Source organism: Psammomys obesus, unplaced genomic scaffold (genome assembly GCF_907164565.1).
Source record: "Psammomys obesus unplaced genomic scaffold, mPsaObe1.curated_primary_1811, whole genome shotgun sequence".
In the NCBI taxonomy this organism is placed as follows: Eukaryota; Metazoa; Chordata; class Mammalia; order Rodentia; family Muridae; genus Psammomys; species Psammomys obesus.
The window spans coordinates 4,601,382-4,624,511 of record NW_026585691.1 but is presented as its reverse complement, the minus strand read 5'-3'; the positions used below and the strand labels follow the sequence as shown (position 1 = coordinate 4,624,511).

Here is a 23,130-nt window from a genome sequence, read left to right as displayed (position 1 = left end):
TGTGTGTGTGTGTGTGTGTGTGTGTGTGTGTGTGTGTGTGTGTGTGTTTTAATGTAAAATTAAAATCCAAACGTGCAGGGCAACAGAATATGCAGAAGAGGGACTTCTAATCAGTGGTGACAGAGATCCTTGTGTGTGGGAATTATGTGCATTGAATTATAAGGGAAGCTCGTTTTTGTGAGGCTTAAATCAGAATCTGGTGCTGGGCACTACTGCTGTAATGTGAGCTTGGGCTCTGAGGCCACTTGAGGCAAGAGTCTGGGAGGCGTGGGGACCACCACAGGTGGTGGTGGTCCATTTCCTCATCAGCAAAATGGGAAAAGTGCCTCCTTTGGTGAGTCCCCTGACAGCTTAATCTGTTACATGCTTCACTTTCTTCTATAGAAGGCATGTGCAGAAAACCTTTTACTCTCCAGGTCATTAAACAAATATATACAACATATATTTTCATGTGTATTTCCATGCCACTGTATAAACTCGATGTGCTGTATTTGGGACCTATGCATATGAGTTCCTTTTATGCCCGTGTCTTACAATAAGTCGTTTTTATATTGCAGTAAACAAGTCCTTGGCTCTTCTCACCCAGAATGAGCCTATGAAGCTGAGTCCCTTTCTCTCCTGAATACCCTTTGAGGGAGACTGTTGTGAGAAATAAGAACCATGCCTCCAGTTCTCTCTGGAAACTTGCAGCATGCTGCTCTCCTTCCTCACACCCTCCTCTAGTGCATTCAGTTTTTATTTCAATAGTATGAGTTGTAAAAAATTATCCATAATCAATATTTTTTAAGGCTCAAGACATAGTTATTAAAAATAGGGATCTGGGGTCGGGAGATGACTCAGTCAGTAAAAACACTTACTGTGCAAGCATGAGGACCAGAGTTTGAGCCCCAGACCAGTGAGAGAGCCTGTCTTAAAAAACAAAATGGAGATAGGCTCAAAGTGTGGCGCTTACAGTTGTTTTCCCTACATACAAACACGCATGTACACAGAGAGGCGGGGGAAGAGGGAGAAGTTGGAGGGGTTGGGAAGTCTAGAGAAGAACTTCACAGGCCAGCTTACAAGTCTTTTTTCTGTGGTGCCCTCGGGGTAACCTGATCTGGCAAATACACATAATTTTGAATTCAGAGAGATGCAGGTCTAGACGGTGGTTCGGATTCTTCAAGCTGCCTCACGACCTTAGGCCAACCATGTCCCACCTTGAAGCCACGCTGCCTTGATTTCTCTTACACCATCGGGTACCCTGTAGTTCTCTGTGCCGGGTCACCTTACCAAACCTAGTGTTTTATCACTATACAAACATACATAAAAGATAATTTCAGTAAACAGTGTTAGTGCAAGAGAGCATTCACACAGAATATGCAGCAAAATGGTTGGCCAGATAGTAGGTCCATAGAAACGTCCTGTTGCTACTCAACATTGTGAATATACTTAATGCCACTAAATTGTAAACATAAGATTATTTACGGGGTAAAGTAAATTTGATTCTGATTTTAGTATACATACAAAGAGAAGCACTGCTGTGTCCAACCATTTTCTCCTAATGCCTAACATCTGCAACTGGCTATGACCAAGGACAGTCAGACCAAACTGACCTAGAGTCAGAATGATAACGCAGTGGACCTCGGAGGTCCCTCTGCTCTGCCACTGTGTACGCCATCTTACGCAGCCTAGGACCACCATCTTTATACCTGCCTGGTTTCCCCAGAGTGCCTTCCCAACTTCCTGGTTTTGGCATCAGGGGATGTGGTGGTGAATTATGACCTGTGTCTGGTGCCTGCACAGTGGTGTCCAGGGCTCTTCCTGAGGCGGAGCCAGCCTGGCCGGCCAGGTAACTGAACAAACCTCACCCTGAAGCTGCCTTGCTTTCTCTTCCATGACCGGGTACCATGGCTGACATACAACTCACCCCCAGAAATGTTGATCCTGAGTTATTTTTGTTTTCATCAAATCTCAGTCGGGCTTTTAGAACTAATAATCATTTCCTCCCCTTTTTCCTCAAACCCATTTTTGAGCCTGAGGTTCTGGCTAAGTATGTCACTGCCCGTTTGCTTGACTTTGATAGTTGGTGACTTTGAGTTGGGTTACTGATGTTTCTGGTGCCTTCCGTGTGTGTTACACTGCATTTTGAAGACAGTGGTTTGGAGAAGCACTTTGTCTCAGCCCTTTCTGATTTCAAATGTGTGCAGAATGCTACCACTAACAGCTTTCACTTTCTAGTGGAGGGGGAAGGAAGGCAGCAGAGGGCAAGGCCTCCCTGCCCTGGGTGTGGCTTGTCAACAAAAAGCAATAGGCACCAGAAGAACCAGGTGATCAAGCAGTAAGTAGCTTGGCAGAAAGAGCCCCTTATGGCCATCCATATGTGTCACATATGACTTGGTTTTCTTTTTCTTATAGCAAGCAGACGAAAACCTGGATTTTGAAGAACAGATCTTAGAAGCTGCTAAATCCATTGCTGCTGCCACAAGTGCCCTGGTCAAATCAGCCTCAGCAGCACAGAGGGAGCTGGTAGCCCAAGGCAAGGTGGGTAAGCCTGGTTGGCCAAGCCACAGAGGATCCATGGAGGGAGAGCCACTGAGGGACAGAGGAGACATGTTTGGCTTGAGAAAAGAAATGTATGTTGGGATCCTGTAGCTGAGTTACAGGTCTTTTCCCCACCACTGAAAACTGCTTAGATTTTACCAGCTGAGCAAAAGCTTTGGCTTCCAGGCCTCTCATCTGCTTCTTGTTAAGGAAAACTTCCCACTCTATGCAATGATGAGGGCCTGAAAGAGACACTTATAGTCCCACCGTACATTAGGCTGCCTAAACTGTTGGCATTTCCTAGTAAGTGTCATAGTTCAGGGGCTCTATAATCCTACTTCCCAAGTCCAACCCCTCCACTTGGTTTTAGGACCACTGAGTGAATGTTGGTTGGCTTGATAGTTAGTGCCTTGCTGAGCCTGTGGCTCACAAGGCCAGTCTAAACTTAAATCTGAGATTCCCTTGGTCTATACCATCATTAGCCCAGTCCACCTGTACTGGCATGAGAGCATCGCTGCTTCTCAACATTTAAAATACGCCATGTGTACCGTTGTTCCCACCCGCGGGGCCATTCTATCCAGACTGGGTCTTTCCGGGAGGCATTCCAGAAGCCTGTTGAGTTGTAGCTCTGAGGAAGATTCAGTCACTTGTGTGCGTGTTATGAGGACTTTGCTGTTTGTATGCAAAGAGTTGGGTTGACTTTTGGAGAACAGACAGAGAAGCTGTACCTGACCAGTGAGTGGCTCTTCATCTTCTACCAGGAAGTTGTGTGCATCTTAGTCTAAATTACATGCTTGCTCTTTTTCTTTAAACCATCTTTGTGGTATGTCACCCAGGCTCATTGGATATACCTCTTCCCACCCAAGCCTGTGGGCTGACCACGGGCTCCTCACTGAACCACTGTAGGTCCTGCCTGGTGTTCATCTTGCCATGCATTTCCGTCACGTTCTTGTTTGACTGGACAGCCTACAGAGACACATAGATTGAAGTATTCGCCTTCCGCCCTTCATAGTAAAAGACAGACTATGCTAAACAGGGCGTTATATACCAGAAATCTTCCTCGAATGTAGTAGGTTTTCTGTCCTCCACGGGGCTTGGTTTGTACAGGCATTAAAAGTTGGGAAAGGAAGTTTGGATGGTCTTAGGGGAGCTATAGGATTATATGAGGACCTTGGAGGTTTGCCTGACACTCAGGAGGTATCTATAATTGTTGATGGATCCCCAATCTTGTTTTCAAGTTGAGGTACTCATCTCTGACCTCCTGCAGCAATACCTTCTAGGTCTGGACGGAAAAAAAAATATTCCATTTACTGTGATTTCTAAGTAGAAGCAGAAGTGACTCTTCTGTCAAGCCCCTTTGTCCTCTCCACTACCAAAAAAATGTATTTTAAAAAATATCTCTCGTATTTTCATAGAGGGAGATATTTTACGTATCTTCTCCCAGAATCTCACGCCAGGGTTTTCAAGGTGTGAGCAGGAGAGATTTAAATGCCCTTGACCCTTGAAGGAGGAAACCTTAGTGTTTGTAACAAAAGAAAGGTCAACAGAGGAAGCCAGCATCGGGGCTAGCCCCAAACCATCATTTCCCAGAAAAGTGGTATCCAGCAGCCAAGTGGGAGCCGTTGTCCTTTGTGTATGTGGGACCAGTCTGGATAAGCCAGCAGGTGGATCTGTGGCTAGGATCCCGTGAGAGGAGTGACTGGTCCATTGCTGTATGGCTAGCTGCAGGGCGCGGGGTGTCTGCGGTGGATGCAGCCACCTTGCTCATGGCTGACTTCCCTCCTCCATTCACCAGGTGGGCTCCATCCCTGCCAATGCTGCTGACGACGGACAGTGGTCACAGGGGCTGATCTCTGCCGTGAGTTGCCTTCTTCCTCCACCTCATTTGCTTTGTGGATATCCCCAAGGGAGGTTTGGGCTTTGGCTCACTTCTCTGTTGACTGTCCTCAGGCCCGGATGGTGGCGGCAGCAACCAGCAGCCTCTGTGAGGCAGCCAATGCCTCTGTGCAGGGACATGCCAGTGAGGAAAAGCTCATCTCATCCGCCAAGCAGGTTGCAGCTTCAACTGCTCAGCTGCTGGTGGCCTGCAAGGTGAAGGCCGACCAGGATTCAGAGGCCATGAAGCGGCTACAGGTAATGGTCAGTGATGCTGGTGGGAAAATACTCCTGTTGGAGCGGGTAAGTGTCCCCAAAGGGGACCGTCTCACTTCCTTGGCATGACCCACCAGGCTTTCCATCAGCCAGCTCTGTGTCAGTCTCCAGCCTCATCCTCCGCCGTCTGCATCCATGCATCCCACAGCCACTGCCCACCACATCCACAGAGCAGCCGGGCCTTCGGGGCTGGTGCCTGTGAGCCATCACTTACCTGGAATGGTCTGGCCTCTGACCAGCCCAATCCAGGAAACTCCCGTTCATTTTCTGTGACTCAGCTCAAAGTCACCTCTTTTGGGAAACTCTTCTTGACTTCCTCCCCTGTCCTGCCAGAGCCCCTGGCCTGGCTACAGAAACTGTGGTTCCTGTCATATGGCACCTCTGCCTTTATTTTTGTGTGTCACGGCTTCGAGCACCTCAGGTACCCTTCTTCATGGCACCTGATTCGGAGGAGGCCCTCAGGTGGTGCTTACTCCAGCAGGGCAAGAAACACAGAGGGGATTTAAGAAAGTTGCTACAGTTTCCTTCCCAGAACCCAGAAAGTATGTTGATAACAATCAAGTCTTTCCCCATACGTATACATTGTTCTGATTGTTTTAAACTATAAAACTATTTGGGAGCTGTAAAGATGGCTCAGGGAGTCAAGGTGCTTGCTGCTAAGCCAGATGACCTGAATTCAACCACCAGAATCTACATAGTAGGAGAGAACTGACTCCCACAAGTCGTCTTCAGACCTTCCCAGGTCGTGTGAGCTTACACACCACACACACACTCACACACTATATATACAAATGGAATTTTAAATAACTGTATTAAACCCAATGAAGGGAACATTTGATTTGAAATGGAAAAAACATTGCATTGCCTCAGAGCCCGCATACAGATGTTTTCTTCCTCTTCCTCTTGTCATGTACATGAGATGATTGTGTTTGGTTGTGCTCACAGCAGATACATCTGCTTTCTTGTCACATAACGTGTCATCATGCACATTTGTTCCTTGAGGTGGAGGCTCCATTTTTCATGAGTCCCGTTTTTAGTGATTGCATGGTTTCACATCAGCTGACTTTGCCCGTTTGCCCCATGCTTCAGACATTGTGTGTTTCCAGTTTTCTAGAGTTTCACTGTGATAAGTATTATTATATAGATAATTTTATTGCTTAAAAGTATCTGGTATGTACGTCATGAATAAAATCATATAGGGCAAAAAGTCCAGGTGCTTCTTGAGGACTCGAAAGTTTCATATGATTTTTAAAATCCTTATTTTCCCTTGGAATTGGGACTCGTACATATGGGAGATGCTCTGAGGAAAACACTTAAGAGAGCTCTAGGTTTCAGGGCTAGGGGCATGGCTGTCTGGCAGAGTGCTTGCCTAGCAGGCGTTCAGACTTGGGTTTAATCCCTAGTGCCACATAAAACAGGGGTGGTGGTGTAAGCTGTGAGACTAGCACTTGGGAGGTGGAGGCTGAAGATCAAAGGCTTGGCTATCCCGCGGACCTAAAACTCTTCACTCCGAGAGAGATGGGCAAGGAACACTGGGGATTTATTGAAGCTTTGATCACCACTAAAAGATAATGCCAGACCCCAACTGCAGAAGACAGTTCCTCATGGTCCACTCCCTGAGGATTAAGAATAGACTGTAGCTGAGTAGATGGCTCGGTGGGTACAACGCTTGCAGGAACAACCCTGTGGGCTTTGACCCCAGCACCCAGAGCCAGACACAGTGGCATGTGCCCAGCAGGAGGGAGGCAGAAGCAGGAAGACCCCTGGGGCTCACTGGCCAACCAACTTCTGACCTGTATGCGCGCACACACACACACACACACACACACACACACACACACACACACACACAAAAGAATAAAGTAAAATGGTCAAGAGTCTATAATAAAAAGATGGAGATGACGGACTTTTCAAGATGCAGCTCCGGCAGTCTCTTCATCTTGTTCATAAGGCATAAGCCTCGCCGTGACTCAGAGCAGATCCATAAAGTCTCGTTGCTTACAAGGCTGTTAACCCCACACACGAGCAGATGTTTCCTGGCTTGTGCATTCATAGCTCTCCATTCCCTCAGGAAACCCTCAGTGAATCCCAACCCTGAGCAGCCTCTGTAGCTGGTTCTGGATGTTCAAAGAGTTTAATTATGCCCCTGCCCTCAAGTTGTTAGTGCCCAGAGTAGAGTTGTCCCTGTCAGAGAGACCCAGGTGTGGCAAGGGCTGTAAAGAAGTCATCAGGGAGCACCCAAGGACTCTGAGAAAGAGAACGTGAGCCAGGACCATGGCATGCAGAGAATTGTGAAATCTGGGCCACAACTTCAAACACAGGCGAACTCAGGACCAAGGGGAGATGGCTTTCCAGGCTACAGGGACAGCCCCTGAGTATATTTCTGTTATAAGCATGGGCCATTTGTATGATCATTATTTCCCCCTCAAAAGCATGTGCTCAGGCCAGAGAGCTCGCTCAGTCATACAGCGCTCGCTCTAAGTATGAGGAGCTGCGCCCGCATAAGAAAGCTGAGCCTGTAATCCAGATGCTGCGAAGGTAGAGATGAGCAACACTAGCTGGCAAGCCTAACCTAACTGATAAGTTTCAGACCACTGTCTCAAAGGAAGTAGGTGGCCTGGGGTCATTCTCTGGCCTCCATACCCACACACATGCACCCCACATAAACAGAAAAGCATAAAAGAAAAAGAGGAAGAGGAAACGGAAGAAGAAAAAGCTCATGTTTTGGGGAGCCAGGAACTGTATCTCAGTTCACCACTGAAAGATCTGTGATTCAGTCAATGTCAGTTTTGGAGGAGTTGACTTATCTCATTGGCTCCAGATAACTTCTGTGTTATAACTTGGTCTCATGAACTTCATGTCTGTTCTTGCTAATGATGTCACGTGTGTCTTGTTCCCTGTCTAGGCAGCAGGAAACGCTGTGAAAAGAGCCTCAGACAATCTTGTCCGTGCAGCCCAGAAGGCAGCATTTGGCAAAGCTGATGATGATGATGTCGTCGTGAAAACAAAGTTTGTGGGCGGCATTGCTCAGGTGAGTGGCCTAACAGCATGCAGCTGCCAAGATGAGGGTCATATTATGGTAGATCCTCAACAAAACAGCCTTAAACAGGAGGCAAACCCATCTCTTCTCTAGGACGGGTGTGATGCTTTTGCCATGTTTGAGACCCAGACTGCACCCTGCACCTCATTCTCCCTCCCTAGTTGTTGCCCATGGCAGCCGGGTCCAAGATGACCAACTTCAGTGTCCCATCTGTCAGAAAGAGGGAAATGAGCAAGCGCCAGAATTTACCATTGATCAACATGTAGTTACCACGCAGTGGAATGGGAAATATGGGCTTCTTTCCTGGGTAGTCATGTACCTACCTAAAATTCAGGTATTCTATTATAAAGAAAGGAGCAGAAAGTAGCCTACAGTACAGCAGTGGCATCTTTGGGATGGCCGCCTGCTCAATCCCTCCACAGGCAGAATGAACCCTTCTCTCTCCCAGAACTGTTAGGAAAGGACTTGAGGTTGCCTTGGGCAGGATTGTGTTCTCCTGTGTGGAAAAAAAGAGGAAACGCCAGGGAGCCAGGCCTGCAGTTTTTGGATGATTTAGATATATCAGATACATGGAGCTGTTGTTCTTACCGGCCCCAGGCAGGTGTTCTCCATGTCTGCCTGGACCCTCCCAAACTACGCCAGGTCTTGGCTGAACACCAGATTGGTTTTGTTTTTTACCAGAAAGTGCCTTTTATTCACTTGTTCCTTTAGAAGTGTCATATTAAAGGGTCCCTGATCAGTTGAATGTGGAAAATACTAATGCACCTAGTACCCCCTCTTGATCCGTAAACTTGTTGGCATAGTAGACATTCTAGGAAGGTCCGCTGAGGGGAACTTGTTTGGCTTTCTTAACACAAACTTACCCTCGTCTCACGGCACCAGTTAACGAGCACGCCTCAGATTTAGACCTTCACAGCACGAAATACATGCATTCTATCCTCTGTGTCTATCCATAGCTTCCACATCCTTGGATGCAACCAATAGCGGCTTACAACTACTCAGGAAAAACTGCAACTGTCCTGAACGTAGAGGGGCCACTTTTCTAGTTGTTCTTTAAACAATACAGTGTAGCAACTGTCTGCATGGTGCTCACCTTCCACTCAGGCTCATAAGTCACCTGGAGAGTATTTAAAATATGCACGAGATGGCTTGGAGGGTAAAGCGCTTGCCGTGCTAGCATGAGGACCTGAGTTGGATCCCCAGACCCATGTTTAAAAATAGAGGCATGATATGCACATATGTAAGACCAGTGCTGAGGAGGCAGAGACAGGCCTCTGGGGCTTGCCAGCCGGCAGGCCTAGTTCCAGATAAAAGTGAGAGATGCTGATGGCCCCCTGAGGAACAACAATCAAAGGTGACCTCTGGCCTCTGCATCTATGTGCAGCCACATACACACTCACCCATGCACATGTGCACGTACACACACATGAACCTGCGCATGTATGTACAGATGCATTCGCTCACTAGGTAAATAAATACAGGAGGTGATAAATAGGTTGTATGCAAATACTGTGCCGTTTTATATCAAGCGCTTGATCCTCCATGGATTTGGGGTCCAGCCAACTAGGACTCTGAGTCCAAGAATTCATCCCCAACAGATACTAAGGGCCAACCCTATATGAAGGCCACCTAGTGGTTGAGGGTCTTAGCTTTAGCATCCTGCACAAGCTCCTCCCTTCTCTACCAACCAAGTCACTGCAATGGCCCATGTCTCTCAGCCTCAGGCTCCTCCTTGTAAACACAGGACTTGACAGGTGAGCCACAAAGGTGACAGGATGAGTTAAGTCAACTGCAGACACCAAGCCCGGTGTGGATGCAGGTATTTGCTGCTATGTCCCTACCCAGAAGTCAGCTTGGTTTTTTTTTTTTTTTCTGCTCAGTTGAGTCATTGGTCTCAAAACCTAGCTGTGGTGTAGGCTAGCTTCCAGAGCTAAGAATGCTGTTCTTGGGCCAGTATTATGGCTTAGGAAGTAAAGATGGTTGTGGGTAAAGGCCTGGAGACCTGAGTTCCCTAGGAAATAGAGAACTGACTCCTGCATATTGTCCTCTGACCTCCACACGTGTGCTATGGCACATGCACACACCCTCAACACACATAAAATAAATATTTTTTTTTTCTAAATGTTCTTTTGCATCCATCAGTGGAGGGGCTGTGGAAGACAGAGTCCTCCACAAAAGCTTCAGGTCCACCCTACTGTTGTTTCCTTCCAGATCATCGCAGCCCAGGAAGAAATGCTGAAGAAAGAACGAGAGCTGGAGGAAGCCAGGAAGAAGCTGGCCCAGATCCGCCAGCAGCAGTATAAGTTCCTACCCACTGAGCTGCGGGAAGATGAGGGCTAAGCCCCGCCCACGATGGCGAGCCCCAGGAGGTGGTTCCCACCCCCACAGCAAGAACTGGACAGGCCAGTGTTCCCGAGAGCCAGGAACTTCCTGGAAACCGCTGGCCCTCCACCTGGAGTCTCTTTCTCACCTCTCCTGTCACCATCGGCTGCATGATCATGGTGTCACACGGTACAGTGTCCCTCCCGCAGCTCCCGCAGCTCCCCTCAGGCCTCGCTGTATCTCAGGAGAGAGGGGCGCGCATTTCATGGACTGATAGCAAAAAAGAGAGAAGTCAGTATTATGTCATTCTCGGACACCTTTACTCTCTGTCCTCCAAGACTGCTCCAGGGCCTCTCTGTGAAATCACACTAGGAAAAGGACATCAGTACTAACCCACAATGGCTCCCAGGAATCATCAGTATCGTGGACACATATATCCTCTGGAGAGAGAAGACAGAAGCTGCAGCTGGACACTGTTAATAAAGCCAGAAACACTCCCAGGTGGACTCTGGGGTCTAAGGTCACAGAGGTCCTTGTAAGTTTGGAGCACTGATTCACCCATGGGGGTGAAGAACCCCCGCCCCGTTTGCACGCTTTTCTTGCCTCAGTGTGTAAGCTCCTCGTACAATCTACACCCATCTTGTATTCTGTGGCCCAGAAAAATGGAAGTTATTTTATTTTTATTTTTTTTTCCCCTCCGTAATCCAAAGGGCAGAGTTGTGGGAAGTGGCCAGGGTCAGGTGGGCAGGGGCCGGAATAAAAGACTGGGCTCCTTCCTCCTCTGCAAGGCTGTTTCGGTTTATGTAGATGCACGCACAGCAGCTGTGTCCCTGACGGCTCTCAGTGGGGCGCCTCCCGGAGGAAGAGTGAGACTTAGGAGGGAATGAGGACTCTCCCATGGTCGAGCGCCATTATCAGTGTCTGTGCTCTTCAGAGGAGCCCCGTTCAAGATGGGAAGCTGTGTGTTTTGAACTTTCACCTTCGACCCCAAGAGGGTATTTCCCACCCTGTATCTTAATATTCCCCAAATCTAAATCCCCACGGGCCTGTGTGACAGCTTGTTGCCGCACGGGCGTTGTCGCAGTACATCATTTGGGTGCTGAGCTTTCAGCCCTACGTATTTCTTCCCCTCATGTCTTTCCTCTCAGGGTCCTCTTCTGGAAAGAACATCCTAGATCCCTGAGTTTGCAGTTGATCTGAGCTTCTAACCTAAGCGGATGGATGCAGGATGAACGGGCTGAGGCCAAGGGGCTAAATACTATGTCTTGGCATGTTTTAGTGATTTCATGAAGAGTTAGTAGGGTCATGCTGGGGCCGGGGCTCCATTGGTAGTGTTTGACTGGCTAGTGTGCACAGTGTCACATAAGCTTGGTGTGGTGGCACCTGCCTGTAATCCCAGCACTAGGGAGGTGGAGGCAGGAGAATCGGAAGATCAAGGTTATTCTTGGCTTCCCAGTGAGGTATAGAGCAGCCTTGGCTACACAGTAAGTTGGTGACTAGCCATAGCTACCTGAGACAGGTAGCTAGCTGGGGAGAAAAAGCAATAGAGGCATGCAGTTTTTCAAGAGTAGTGGCTGCGGAAGGCAGGCTTTCTCCTCCCTTAACGCTACCAGTGCTACACTGTGTGATGCATTCAGCGCTTGTGTCTAGATTTTTTTTTTAACCAAAGAGAAAATACCGGTACTCTGGTCCTCAAAAGGAAAAAAGGGAGAATCAGCCTTCAGTCTTGCCAGTTGAGTCTTCCGTGCTGCAGCTCTAAAACATAATTACATTCTGACAGCTTCCCGGATGTGTAGAGACTGATAGTTGCGGCACATAGGGATTCCTTCCAGACAGGTAGAAGGTTATACAAAGTGCAGTGTGAGTGAGCAGCAAGTGGAGGGCACGCCAGCATCAGAGGCGATAGAGGAGGGCTGCTGGAGAGCCCTGGGCCCGGGGGGCCCGGGTGCTGGGGGCCTTGATGCTCCTGGAGAAGCAAATGGTCCTGCTCATCCTCCTTGAGTGTACCTCTTCATGTCTTCTCTGGGTACTTTCCAAAACTGTTAATGCAGACCCCAAAGTTCATGGTCAAGATGTGACAGTGGCCTCTCATGGTAGGACAGGAGGCCCTCCTGCAGCCCACTCACCCTCTTTGCCGTGCCAGGCAGCTGCCCCTCATCCCTCCTGCCACCTGTCCCTTGTCACCTTAGATGTTCCAGGGGCAGGGCAGGGACACAGGCCGAGTTCTCTGCCCTTGCCCCAGGGTCATTTAAAACCTCCACAATAAGGATAAGGGAGAAGACCTCTAAAGAATGAAAAGCCAAAGGCTGTCTTTCCAGCTGTGCGGAGTTTCAGGACAGTAGGAGGGTGCCTGGAGCGCTGTGCCCATAGGCACTTTGTGGGGGAGGTGGTTCCCAGGCATCACTCGCCACGGTCACGGTCCTGTTTCTCACCGAGCCCTTGCTTGCCCATGCTGTGTCCAGATATGTGAATGTCATTGTGGCTGGCTGCATCTCTCTAGATGCCATAAAATGGACAAAATGCTGGACTGTGGGCATTACTCACGTGCTCTTTCTGTTGTTCCCTTAGGCACCAAGGGGACTTCCGGCTGCTAAGGGAGAAAGAATGTGGGTGCAGTGGATTGCATTCTGAAGTAGTTTCAGGCCAAAGTGGCCCAAGGCCTAGGGCATGGCACTCATCCCACTGTGAGAGGGCCTAGGTGTGCAGATGAGAGCTTTCCGACCTCTCTGTCCCATGAGGGAGGCTGACATTGTGCGTGGAATCCTTAGACTGATCTTTCTGTCCAGAATTTCCAGTTTTGATGATCAAAAGAACATTGTCCCTGGTGGCTGGGAAATTACATTTGGCTTGCTTCTGCCTTTCAGAGGTCTTTGGATCAGGATGCAGAGGCAATGTTCAGTCAGACAGCCATGGGCAGCGCTTCCACCGGCCAGTTGAGGGGTGGTCATAGAGGTCATCATAAGCAGGTACTTAGGACCTGGGCAGTCCTCCAGTTGTCATGGTGGTTTCCTGCGGCAGCCGCCCTGGCTTCAGTCTGTGCCCAGGCTCTCGGGGCTAACTACCAGCAGTTGTGCTGGCACACGCTCTTAGTCCAGAAAATCCTCTCAGCTTTTCATCAGATTCGTCTGTTTGTTTCCTGAGTACTCCATCAGCTGCTGAGAGTGCAGGCAACTGAAACTAATTCCTAATTTGTTTAAAAAACAAAACAAAACAAAACAGTATAACCAGGTGTGGTGGCATACGATTATAATGCCAGCACTTGGGCGTGTGGGCAAGAGAATCACGAGTTTAAGGCCAGCCTGGGCTGGGTAGCAAGATCCTATCCCAAAAAAACCAAAGGCTAGTTGGTGTAGCTTCGTGTTAGAATGTTTGCCTAGTAGGTGCACGGTCCTGGGTTTGTTCCCATCAACACATACAAAATTTAGCCAGTACGTACCACCACATAAAAGAATATATTTATTCCCACCACCTAAGTGACTCCAGAACCGAAACCTTATGAAGGAACCAGGGTCCTGGAGGTGGTAAGACAGGCTCTCTTCACCCTTCTTTCCTCTCTGGCAGTAGTCTCCCAAACCTCCCTGAGCTCTGCAATTCTAGGCTACGGCAGCACCTCTGGGAGCAAAGTCTAAGATCCTAGCACAGATTGTCTGTGTGCCCTGCTCAGACCACTACAGGAAACAGTCTGTGATGGAGGGTACAGATACATGTAAGAGGCTGAGCAAGATGCAAGGAATTGGAAGGAAATGTTTGCTTTCAGGCTGAGAGGCAACCATTTCCAGAGTCCTGAAAGCCAAAGGTCTTGGGGGCTGTGCTGGCGGCTCAGGTCTTCCCTCTCCACAGAGTCAGCAACCGCTGCCAGGGAAGGCAGCCTCCACACATCCAGACACCGGGGCTCTATCGCTCTGAGCTTGCACTTGGTGTATTAAGGCTATGGTCGTTGAGAGTGAGCACGAAGGTGGGCCTTCCGGTACTCTGACAAGAGTAGGAAGAAGAGGTGTCGCTTTTCTGTGAGGCGGGCTAGGTTGCATCTGGTCTTCCTGGAACCCAGCCCCCTGCCCACCAAGAAGCAACAGCATGTGAGGCCCTCTGTAGCCATGTCTCCCGGAGACAAGAAAGGGAAGCTCTGCCCTTGTCACCATGTTTAATCACATGGATTAATTTATCTACTCATATAAATTATTTTTTTTATTCATCAGAAATAAACTTTTAAAGGAATGAACTTGTGTGAAGGTTTCATGGCAATGGATGGGGGTGGAGGGAGACAAAAAGGGGGAGGAGAGTGTCTTCATCATGGGGGAGAAATTCTGCCCTGAGTGCCAACCATCCATCTCCACAGTAACCAAGGGTGTGTGTGTGTGTGTGTGTGTGTGTGTGTGTGTGTGTGTGTACATATGGGTAGGGAGGGCTAAGCCCCAGGGTGCCATCTAGTTCCATTCAGCTTCGCTGACACAGGAAGATAGAATGGGTAGCAAGATGGGTCTCCTTTTCCCTTTGAAACGAGTATGCCCGTGACCAGGCAGCTCAGCCTTTGCCCTGGCGTGTCACTGGAAGACTGGACACCTAAATACAGGAGAGTGCATATGAGGCACTCGGCCCCACAGGAAGGTTAGGTTCCATTTGTGACAGCTGAGGCCAAAATGTCACCTCCAGCTTTCCTCTTTGACGGGGTGGATCCTGGGCCAGGAGTCCTTGTTTTCAGGGCAGACAGACTTAGAAAAAGATGAAGCCTTCCTAATCTGCAAGGTGGGGGTGTCAAAGACTCACCATCACAACCAAAAGTGGTGTCGGAATGGCCACCAATGAATAGGAGGATGCCTTTTAACCCACACTCTCTAAACCAATTGGTAATAAAGGTTTTATGTCTCTGACTTAATAAGAATAACAAAAATGGGCTTAGGGCGGACGACCACAAAAAACAAAAGTGAAAAGCCTGGAGGGGGGGGCAGATCAGGAAATGGGGTGAGAGAGAGCCTGCCATTTGCTGAGTCTCCTTAGTGGCAGTCCTGTGCTGCCAGCACACCCCTCAGTGTTCAGCAGCCCTAGGAAAGGCAGGTGGCCATTCTTCAGAGGGACAGCCCAAGACTCGGGGAGGCAGGATGTAGCTGGGTGAGGCTGGCTGCTGCCTATCAAAATTCATATTCTCTCTACGCAAGGACCAGATCAGGTCAAAAGGCCAACAGGGACCTTACCTGCACGCTCTAGCGCCTGCTGTGGCCAGGACACTGGAGCCCAACTCACATTCCCAGAGATGGTCATGGTTCGGGGAATATACACTTGATCCAGGAAAATGGGAATCCTAGGGTCCTGCTCTGAAGGTGGAAAAGGCTTCCATGAGGAGGCCACAATATAGGGAGTATGAAGGTAACACTTGACCCAGAGCTGTGAGAAAACAGGTTCTGGGCCTGAAGGTGGAAAAGGCTTTCCTTCCTAGAGGATGGTGTTTGCCTGATGTTTCATGGGGTGAAGGAGTGAGTGAGGCTGTAACCGTAGGCCTGTTAAGTGCAATGGCCTGGGTTTAATGCAACCATGACCTAGGGGAGCAAGGAACAATTCAGTGAGTCCGGGCATGGAGTGGTACAGAGAGGAGGAGTTAGGAATGCACATCATACTGGGGTCCCAGAGCTCTCCAGCATGGGGATGCCTCGTGGGAGGGAACTGGCACCATCGAGGACAGAGAACAGGAAGCAGATGTTAGGTGGCTAACACCCTGTTACCCTGACTTACTCCTCATAGCAAGAGGCACAGCTAGTCTAATCCCCATTTTGCAGCTACAAGGCCAAAGCACAGAGAAGCTAGGTAACTACCCCAAGTTCACTTAGCGTATAGATTGGGTATCTCCCAGCTACTGTTACGGTCACCCAACTAATAAAGGACAAAGTTCCAGGCTTTTTCTTCCAAAGCTCATGCTTTGTTTGTTTACAGACCTTTGAAAAACTTAATTCTTTGAGAATTTCATACAGTTCACACACATATAAGTAAATATATATATATATATATATTTATATATATATTGTTGTTGTTGTTGTTGTTGTTATTGTTAGAGACAGGGTTTCTCTGTGTAGCCTTGGCTGTCCTAGAACTCATTCTGTAGACCAGGCTGGCCTCCAACTTGGAGATCTGCCTGCCTCTGCCTCCCAAGTGCTGAGATTAATGGCTGCCTGGCTTTTTGTTGTTGCTGTTGATGATGATACAGTTTATTTTTAAAGATTTATTTGTGTATTTATTTCTGTGTATAAGTGTCTTGCATGCGTTTGTGTATGTGCACATGCATGCCTGGTGCGGAGGTCAGATGGTGGTACTGGATCCGGAGGAACTGAGTTACAGATAGGTGCTGGGAACCAAACCCCAGTCTTCTGGAAGAGCAGGGAATGTTCTTAATCGTCAAGCCTTCCCTCCAGTCCCTTTACAGTATATTTTTTATCACATTATTTCCCGTCACCAGCTCCTTTCAGATCTTCTCCCATTCCTACCCATCTAGTTTCATAATCAAAAATATGGACCTGACTTTGAACAATATTCTTGAGCACGGGAGTGTGGTTGATCTATTCAGTGTCACTCCACTGAAGAAAACTGATTTTTCCCTCTCCCATCATTTGTGAAGAGCTTCTTGGCGAGGGGCAGGACTTTGTGCTCGCTTCCCCTTCTTCATGCTCACATTTTGTCTGGCATGAGCTTGTGCGGAATCAGATGCTCATCTGATCTTGTTTTATATGGAGCGTCATCCCCTGAGCGTCATCTACTTACAATCTCCCTACCTTCCAGTTCTTACAATCTCTCTACCTCCTCTTCCTCATAGATCCCCGAACCTCGAGAGGAAGGATATGATAGACAGCTCAGTCAGGGCTGAGCACTCAAAAGCATCTCACTCTTTGCACATTGTCCAGTTGTGGGCCTTTCTGTATGTTCTCATCTACTGCAAACAGAAGAGTCTCCAGTGAGTGTTGGCTGGCATGAGGGTCCAGTAATACGTCATTAAGGGTTGTTTATTGCTATCTTCATTTTGTAGAATAATTGTAGTGGCTTTTCCCATGTCCCATGATCTATCCAGTTTCAGGTTCTTGGCTTCATCGATAGTATCATCTCATGGAGTAGACCTCAAATCCAATCAAAAAGTGGTTTGTTGTTCCCCTGACATTCTTACCACTATTATACCAGTGGACTATCTTGTAGGCAGATCAGTACTCTGACTTGCGGTTCACAGCTGGGTGAAATGATTGCTTGTCTTCAGCAGGTATGTAGGCACGTCTGGCTTTATGAGTGCTAGCCAGTAGGGATGAAGCCTCCAAGTGGGTGCCAGCTAGATCTCTCCATGTTCTATGCCGTAAGATGTGGTGTCTTCAACCGTAGGGCCTTACTGGCAAGTTGTTGAGGGTAACCAACAGCATTGACATTAGCCTGGAATATTTGGGGTGTATGTCTGTGGGACCCCTTTGGCCCAAACAAAACCCTATTTCTGGTACAAGAGGTTTTATTTAGTAGACTATGATGTCTACTTTGGGTATTGTCTCCCCTGTTACATGGTGACTCCATTTAAGTTTCTTTAGTAGGTTTTCATATCAGACTTTTCAAACTTTAAAAGAAATTGTGTGTAGGTGCACACACATGCATTATGCTATATATGCCATGTATGTGGAGGTCAGAGGACAAAATCCAGTGTTGGTCCTTGCCTTCCACCTTGTTTTAGACTAGGTCTCTCGTCCTCTGCTGCGCACACAAGGCTCTCTGGTCCATGAAAAACTCACGTTTTAACAGTCAGTCTGTGGAGCTCCTCAGTGAAAGGCTGACCTGCAGAAGAGGAATCACACAGGCAGAGGTGGGGAGAAGGACTCTGCAGGGAACTGTACATACGGGTGGCAAAGCCTGACTCATGCTAGAGACTCCTGAGCAATGAGGGATGTGGGGGTTGGGAGAGAGAGGAGACCACAGGAACAGAGGACCATTCCACTCCATGTATGTTTGTGGCAAGGAGGGGGCATCCAGATGTCACTGACTAAGAACCTTCCTCCGCTGCTCAGCCAGTGATGTATTCTAAAAGAATGCTCCTACAACCCTACTTTGGGGTCCTTTTTTGCAGACCAGAGTGTGTGTGTGTGTGTGTGTGTGTGTGTGTGTGTGTGTGTGTGTGTGTTAGCTTAAGTGTACCACAAAGTCCAGAGGGCATTGGATTCCCTGGCACTGTAGTTCTAGGAAGCTGGTCGTTGTGTGCTGCCTTACATGATGCTAGGATCCAAAGCTGGGTCCTCTGGAACACCAGTGTGCCATGGTAACTATGACTGAGAGATAGTCACCTGGGTATTGTCGTTTAAACATCTTCACCCTAAACACAACAGATTGCTTGCCCTGTGTCCCCCAGAATCAGAAAGCTTCTGGCCTTGTGGCCAGGGGGAAACTGAGGCTGAGGACAGGCCTGTCTCTCCAGGGATAGTACCTAAGAAGCTCAGTACAAGGCCCAAACCCTTGAGGCCATATTTAGAGCTCCCTGTCGATTCCCAGCTTCGGGAACTCTACAGGCTGGAAAATGAAGTTTGATACTCTTCTGCTCAGAGCTCAAGTATTGCAGAAATGCCTCAGGTTTCATCAGAAGGCTGATCATATTCTACAGGCATCTGGGGCTTGAGTGACCTAGGGCAAAAAGAGGCCTAGACCCTTATGCCTGCATTTCCAGCACACTTACATCATTGCGATTGTCAGAGAAGCGGGAAGGGAGAAGCAAGCCTGGGGTCTTCTCAGTTCCCAGGACTCTGGAGAAAACATTACCTCCCTCCACAGGCCTCCAATGAGCTCTAGGGAAGCCAGTCCCTCTTCCATTGTGCTAGAAGGACCCACAGCTTCAGGAAGGGTCAGCAGCTCAGGCTGAGCAGCAGATGGGATGGGGCTGGCCACCAAGGGCAGCCAGGGAAGCAATTAGCCAAGGGCTAGCTGATAGCAGCAGTGGAGGATGTTGGAGGCTGCAACGGAGGGTTGGGAGAGAAAACCACAAAAGATGAAAACTGAAAGTTCAGAAACAAAGGTCATCTGCCAGCAGAAAAACTTGGAATTTGGAGCTTCATCCCAAAGGGAAGAAGAGAAGTGTGATGAACCTCACACCAGTGCTACTTTGCTTCAAGACCTTCAGACCTGCAGGTGCAGGCTCAATACGGCAGGGACATGACATCCCCGCCCTGTGGACGGTGTCCTAGAAGGGGACCATATTTGCTGATGTACACACTGGCAGCACAGTTGGCCAGTGCCAGGCTGTTTCCCAAGCACACAGAGGAAAAGTGTTGTCCTCATCCCAAAAGGTTTGGGCCACAGGGGGCAGTGTGGTTCTATGGGACACTAGTAGAGTATCCCTGTTTCTCTGGAGGGGGAAAAAATAACCAGAAGTTTCTAGGAGAAATTTAAGAAGCAACGTGTAGGTGAATGGCTTTGTGTGTCTCTGGAACTTCTCGAGGGCTTCAAGACATTCTTACGCATTCAGTATCGCCAAAGGGGTCATGGAATGCTTGCTGTAACGTCAATATTCTGGCCTTGGGGAATTCCTTTGTTTAAATTACTGTGTGGTCTAGGGACAAATGCTCTCCATACCGTGGATTTATTGGAGCCCTGCTCTGAAATATCACTAGAATACCTACCTGTATTTCATCTCTGAAACAGTCCCTTCTAGGTCACAGGCAGGGCTCACACCTTGTCACACGTAGCCTCACCAGCTTCCAAAGCCATGAAACTTAGACAAGATGGATAGCCTAAGAGGTGAACATTAGTTTGTTTGTGACCAGTGTTTATGGGCTGCCTGGGAGCCCTCTGATTTGAACTTGAATCCACAACATAGAGATTGTTTCTCATCAGCTGCCACCCACCACAGCTGTCTCCTTTCCTCATCTTATCCCCCATGCAGCCCCATCCTAGCTAGCATGGGGTAACATGACTGCCCAAGAGAGCTTCTCCAAAGAGTGCTTTCCTAAGGATCCTTTCCTAACACGACTTCAGAGAAACACAGCTTGATCCTTAATATATTGGCACCTCCTTGTCACTCTGGCCACTGACAAGTAAAACACAGGACAGATAGGATCTGTTTGTGTTCCTATTGCTGTGACAAAACACCAGGACCAAAAGCAACTTAGGAAGCGGGGGTGGGGAGGGTTTACTTTCACTTCTGTATCATCAATAAAAGAAGTCAGGGCAGAAACCTGGAGGCAGGAGCTGAGGCAGGAGCCATGGAGGAATGCTGCTGCTGGATTGCTCTCTATGGCTTGCTTACCTTCTTTCTTCCTTCCTTCCTTCCTTCCTTTCTTTCTTTCTTTCTTTCTTTCTTTCTTTCTTTCTTTCTTTCTTTCTTTCTTTCTTTCTTCCTTCCTTCCTTCCTTCCTTCCTTCCTTTCTTTCTTTCTTTCTTTCTTTCTTTCTTTCTTTTTCTTTCTTTCTTTCTTTCTTTCTCTTTCTTGACAAGGTTTTTCTGTGTAGCCTTGGCTGTCCTGGACTCTCTTTGTACACCAGGCTGGCCTTGAACTCACAGAGATCCACCTGCCTCTGCCTCCCTGAGTGCTAGGATTCCAGTTGTGTGCCACCACACCCTGCTTCTCAGCCTGGTTTTTGTATAGCACACAGGATTACTAGCCCAGGGTGGCACTGCCCACAGTAAGCTGGGCCCTCCTACATCAATCATCAATCAAGAAAATGCCCTGAAAGGCTTCCCTACAGGCCAATTCTATGGAGACATTTCCTCACTTAGGTTTCTTTCTTCCCAATGACCCTAGCTTATGTCAAGATGACATAAAAACTAGTCAGCCCAGGATCCAACCCACAGGAAGTTGTTACTGAAATATAGAAAAGACTTCATATAGTGTGATCTGATCCCTAGAAGATCATGACCTGGACCCACAAAGGGTCATCTGGAAGAAAAGGGGGGAGGCAGAGAGAACAGTTTTGTTTTGTTTTTTTTTTTAACAAGCCCTGCAGGCCTCTGGGCCATAAGCACTTGCAAGTTCAACACTCTGGGCTTTCTTCCTTCACTGTCTGGAGACAAAAGAAGGAAGCAAAAAGAACATACAAAGCTTTGGGCTTCAGAGAGACATGGCTTTGAGCAAGTCACTTTCAAGATCTTTAGGAATGCAAGGTGAACATTCTGCTTAATTCCTTACTTCCTCTCAAAGTGGAATTTTTGAGAAGCCAAGATTGGAAGACATCATTCCTTCTACTGGTGGTCAGCTCTGAACTATATATACACCCTGATTCTTCTGAGGGGAGAGGAAATGTCTGCAAGAGATGTTGGACTCTCCGCCATAGCAGTGATGAATGAAGAAGCCACTTTAGCCATATGGACAAGCAGCCTCAGGATGGATTCCATCCCAAAGATGGCAGAGTGAAAACAATTAAGACTCCATATGTTTTGTGATCTTGCTCATCAGCTGGATGATGATCCACAATTGTGGATGGAAAATATACCTCTTGCTCCAAACAATTTTATAGTACAACTATTTACTCCATGTCCAATATGATAAACCCATTAGCATCTAGGAGTAGAAATAGTTGTGCCTTGTAGCCATGGCAATGAAATAAAGAGATACTGATAGGCAGGTCTATAGCGATGGTAATGGGATTATTGGTACTTTTTAATAGAAGAAGAAAGGGAAGAGTCTCAGGGGATCTTCACTTTTGATTTCAGCCATCACTGCCTCCTTTACCTGGCCTCCTCACTCCCTATTTCTCCCACCCTTGGCTGCAGGTGATCTTGGGCTATGTTGGACATGGAAGATTGACTAAATGGAAGACTGCATGATTCTCATTCCCATGAGGGTGTCATTCATGATGAAGTGGGGCCTTGCTGGGAAGCAGCTATTTGTGGTCAGCCATGGTCCTGCAATAAGCCCAGACAGCTCATTGGCTCATCAAGTTGGACTTGAGAGGAATACTTTGGTCTGTTTTCAGTGCCTCAGAATAAAAATTTGTTCACAGCTCTCCAGGAAAAGTCACACCACAGGAAGAGGCAGCTTATTCTGAACCACATTTGAACAACCGTGGCCCAGGAACACAAATTCAGGCTATCCCTGAATGTCATGTCCCACTGTGCAAGTTACAGGAACATTTGTGGTCACAGAACAAAGACTGTGAATCACTGCACTGGTGAAGGCACCAAGTTGGGAAATCTTTTCTGTAGGTTTTAGCTGTGGCCTTAACGTTCTCAATTTTCAGGATTGTAGAAGCTAGTGGTCGGCTAAGCCTAATGACATATTCCAAAATGTTCGTAAGAGTAGAAAAAAAAAAAAAAAAAAACCACAACTTCTTCCAGGCAAGAGATAGATTCTCTGGCATGGGTGGAGACAAACCTAACATTTCAGTTGGGCCATGTAGTTGGCAAGACACCACCACCAAGGAGGCAGATTTGCCTTAAACCATGCTACAGATAGGTGGTGGAATAATCATTTCTTTGATGAGATACTTTTTTTTTCTTTCTAAAATCCCAAGCGACCACCACCGCCTCCCATACTCTCATACAGTGGCTTACCAGGCCAAAGCTATGCAGCTTCCCTAGTCTGTCCACTTATCTGAATTATTCTGAAAAGTATAGTCTGACGTGGGTTCTGGGAACTGAACTGGGGTCCTCTGCAAGAGCAATGCCCACTCTTAAGCAGGGATCTGTGTCTCCAGAATTTCATGCATTTCTAGAATGAGATGTTGGTGATGACTGGGTTCAAGAATCGGGCTTACTTGGTGGATATGTATGGAAAGTGTTAACAGGCTCAATGCAGAGAGTTGAAGCAAAAGGCAAGGGTGCCGGTCCTCTCCTAGACTTGGGGATGAGTAACAGGGGCACACATTTTCTTGTTTCCTGCCATGCAGTACGCCTGAGTAAGCTATAGACATCTGCGGCCATTACCTACGAAGTAGAGCATCTGAGGAATGCCTGCTATTTGGGGTATGTGGTGTGTGTAGGCTGTGTTTTTTCTGTTCATCTTCACTGGGGATGGAAATCCCTAGCTATTTTGTCTGAAGGCAGCAGCAAGGACCTGAGGCCCCCTAGGCTGAAGGTAAAAGAGGGAGAAGAGATGCTAGCTCCAACTCTGAGGAGCACCTCTGTTTGCATTAGCAGTTGGGGGTAGGCAGCTTCTTGGGACTGGA

At 47.9% G+C, this 23,130-nt stretch overlaps 1 protein-coding gene across 2 annotated transcripts in view; it reads left to right on the top strand.

Annotated features, from left to right (window-relative positions):
* Positions 1-14,242, top strand: part of Tln2 (talin 2) — a 401,214-nt gene extending 386,972 nt beyond the window's left edge. The window contains exons 55-59 of one of the 2 annotated variants that reach the window (XM_055597884.1): positions 2,395-2,520; positions 4,316-4,378; positions 4,471-4,653; positions 7,577-7,702; positions 9,923-14,242. In XM_055597884.1, coding sequence (XP_055453859.1) covers positions 2,395-2,520; positions 4,316-4,378; positions 4,471-4,653; positions 7,577-7,702; positions 9,923-10,051 — 627 coding nt within the window. In that variant the 3' untranslated portion in view covers positions 10,052-14,242. Of the gene's footprint in view, positions 1-2,394; positions 2,521-4,315; positions 4,379-4,470; positions 4,699-7,576; positions 7,703-9,922 lie in introns of both variants that reach the window. The other variant, XM_055597875.1, reaches the window with a different exon arrangement.
* The last annotated feature ends 8,888 nt before the right edge of the window (positions 14,243-23,130 follow it).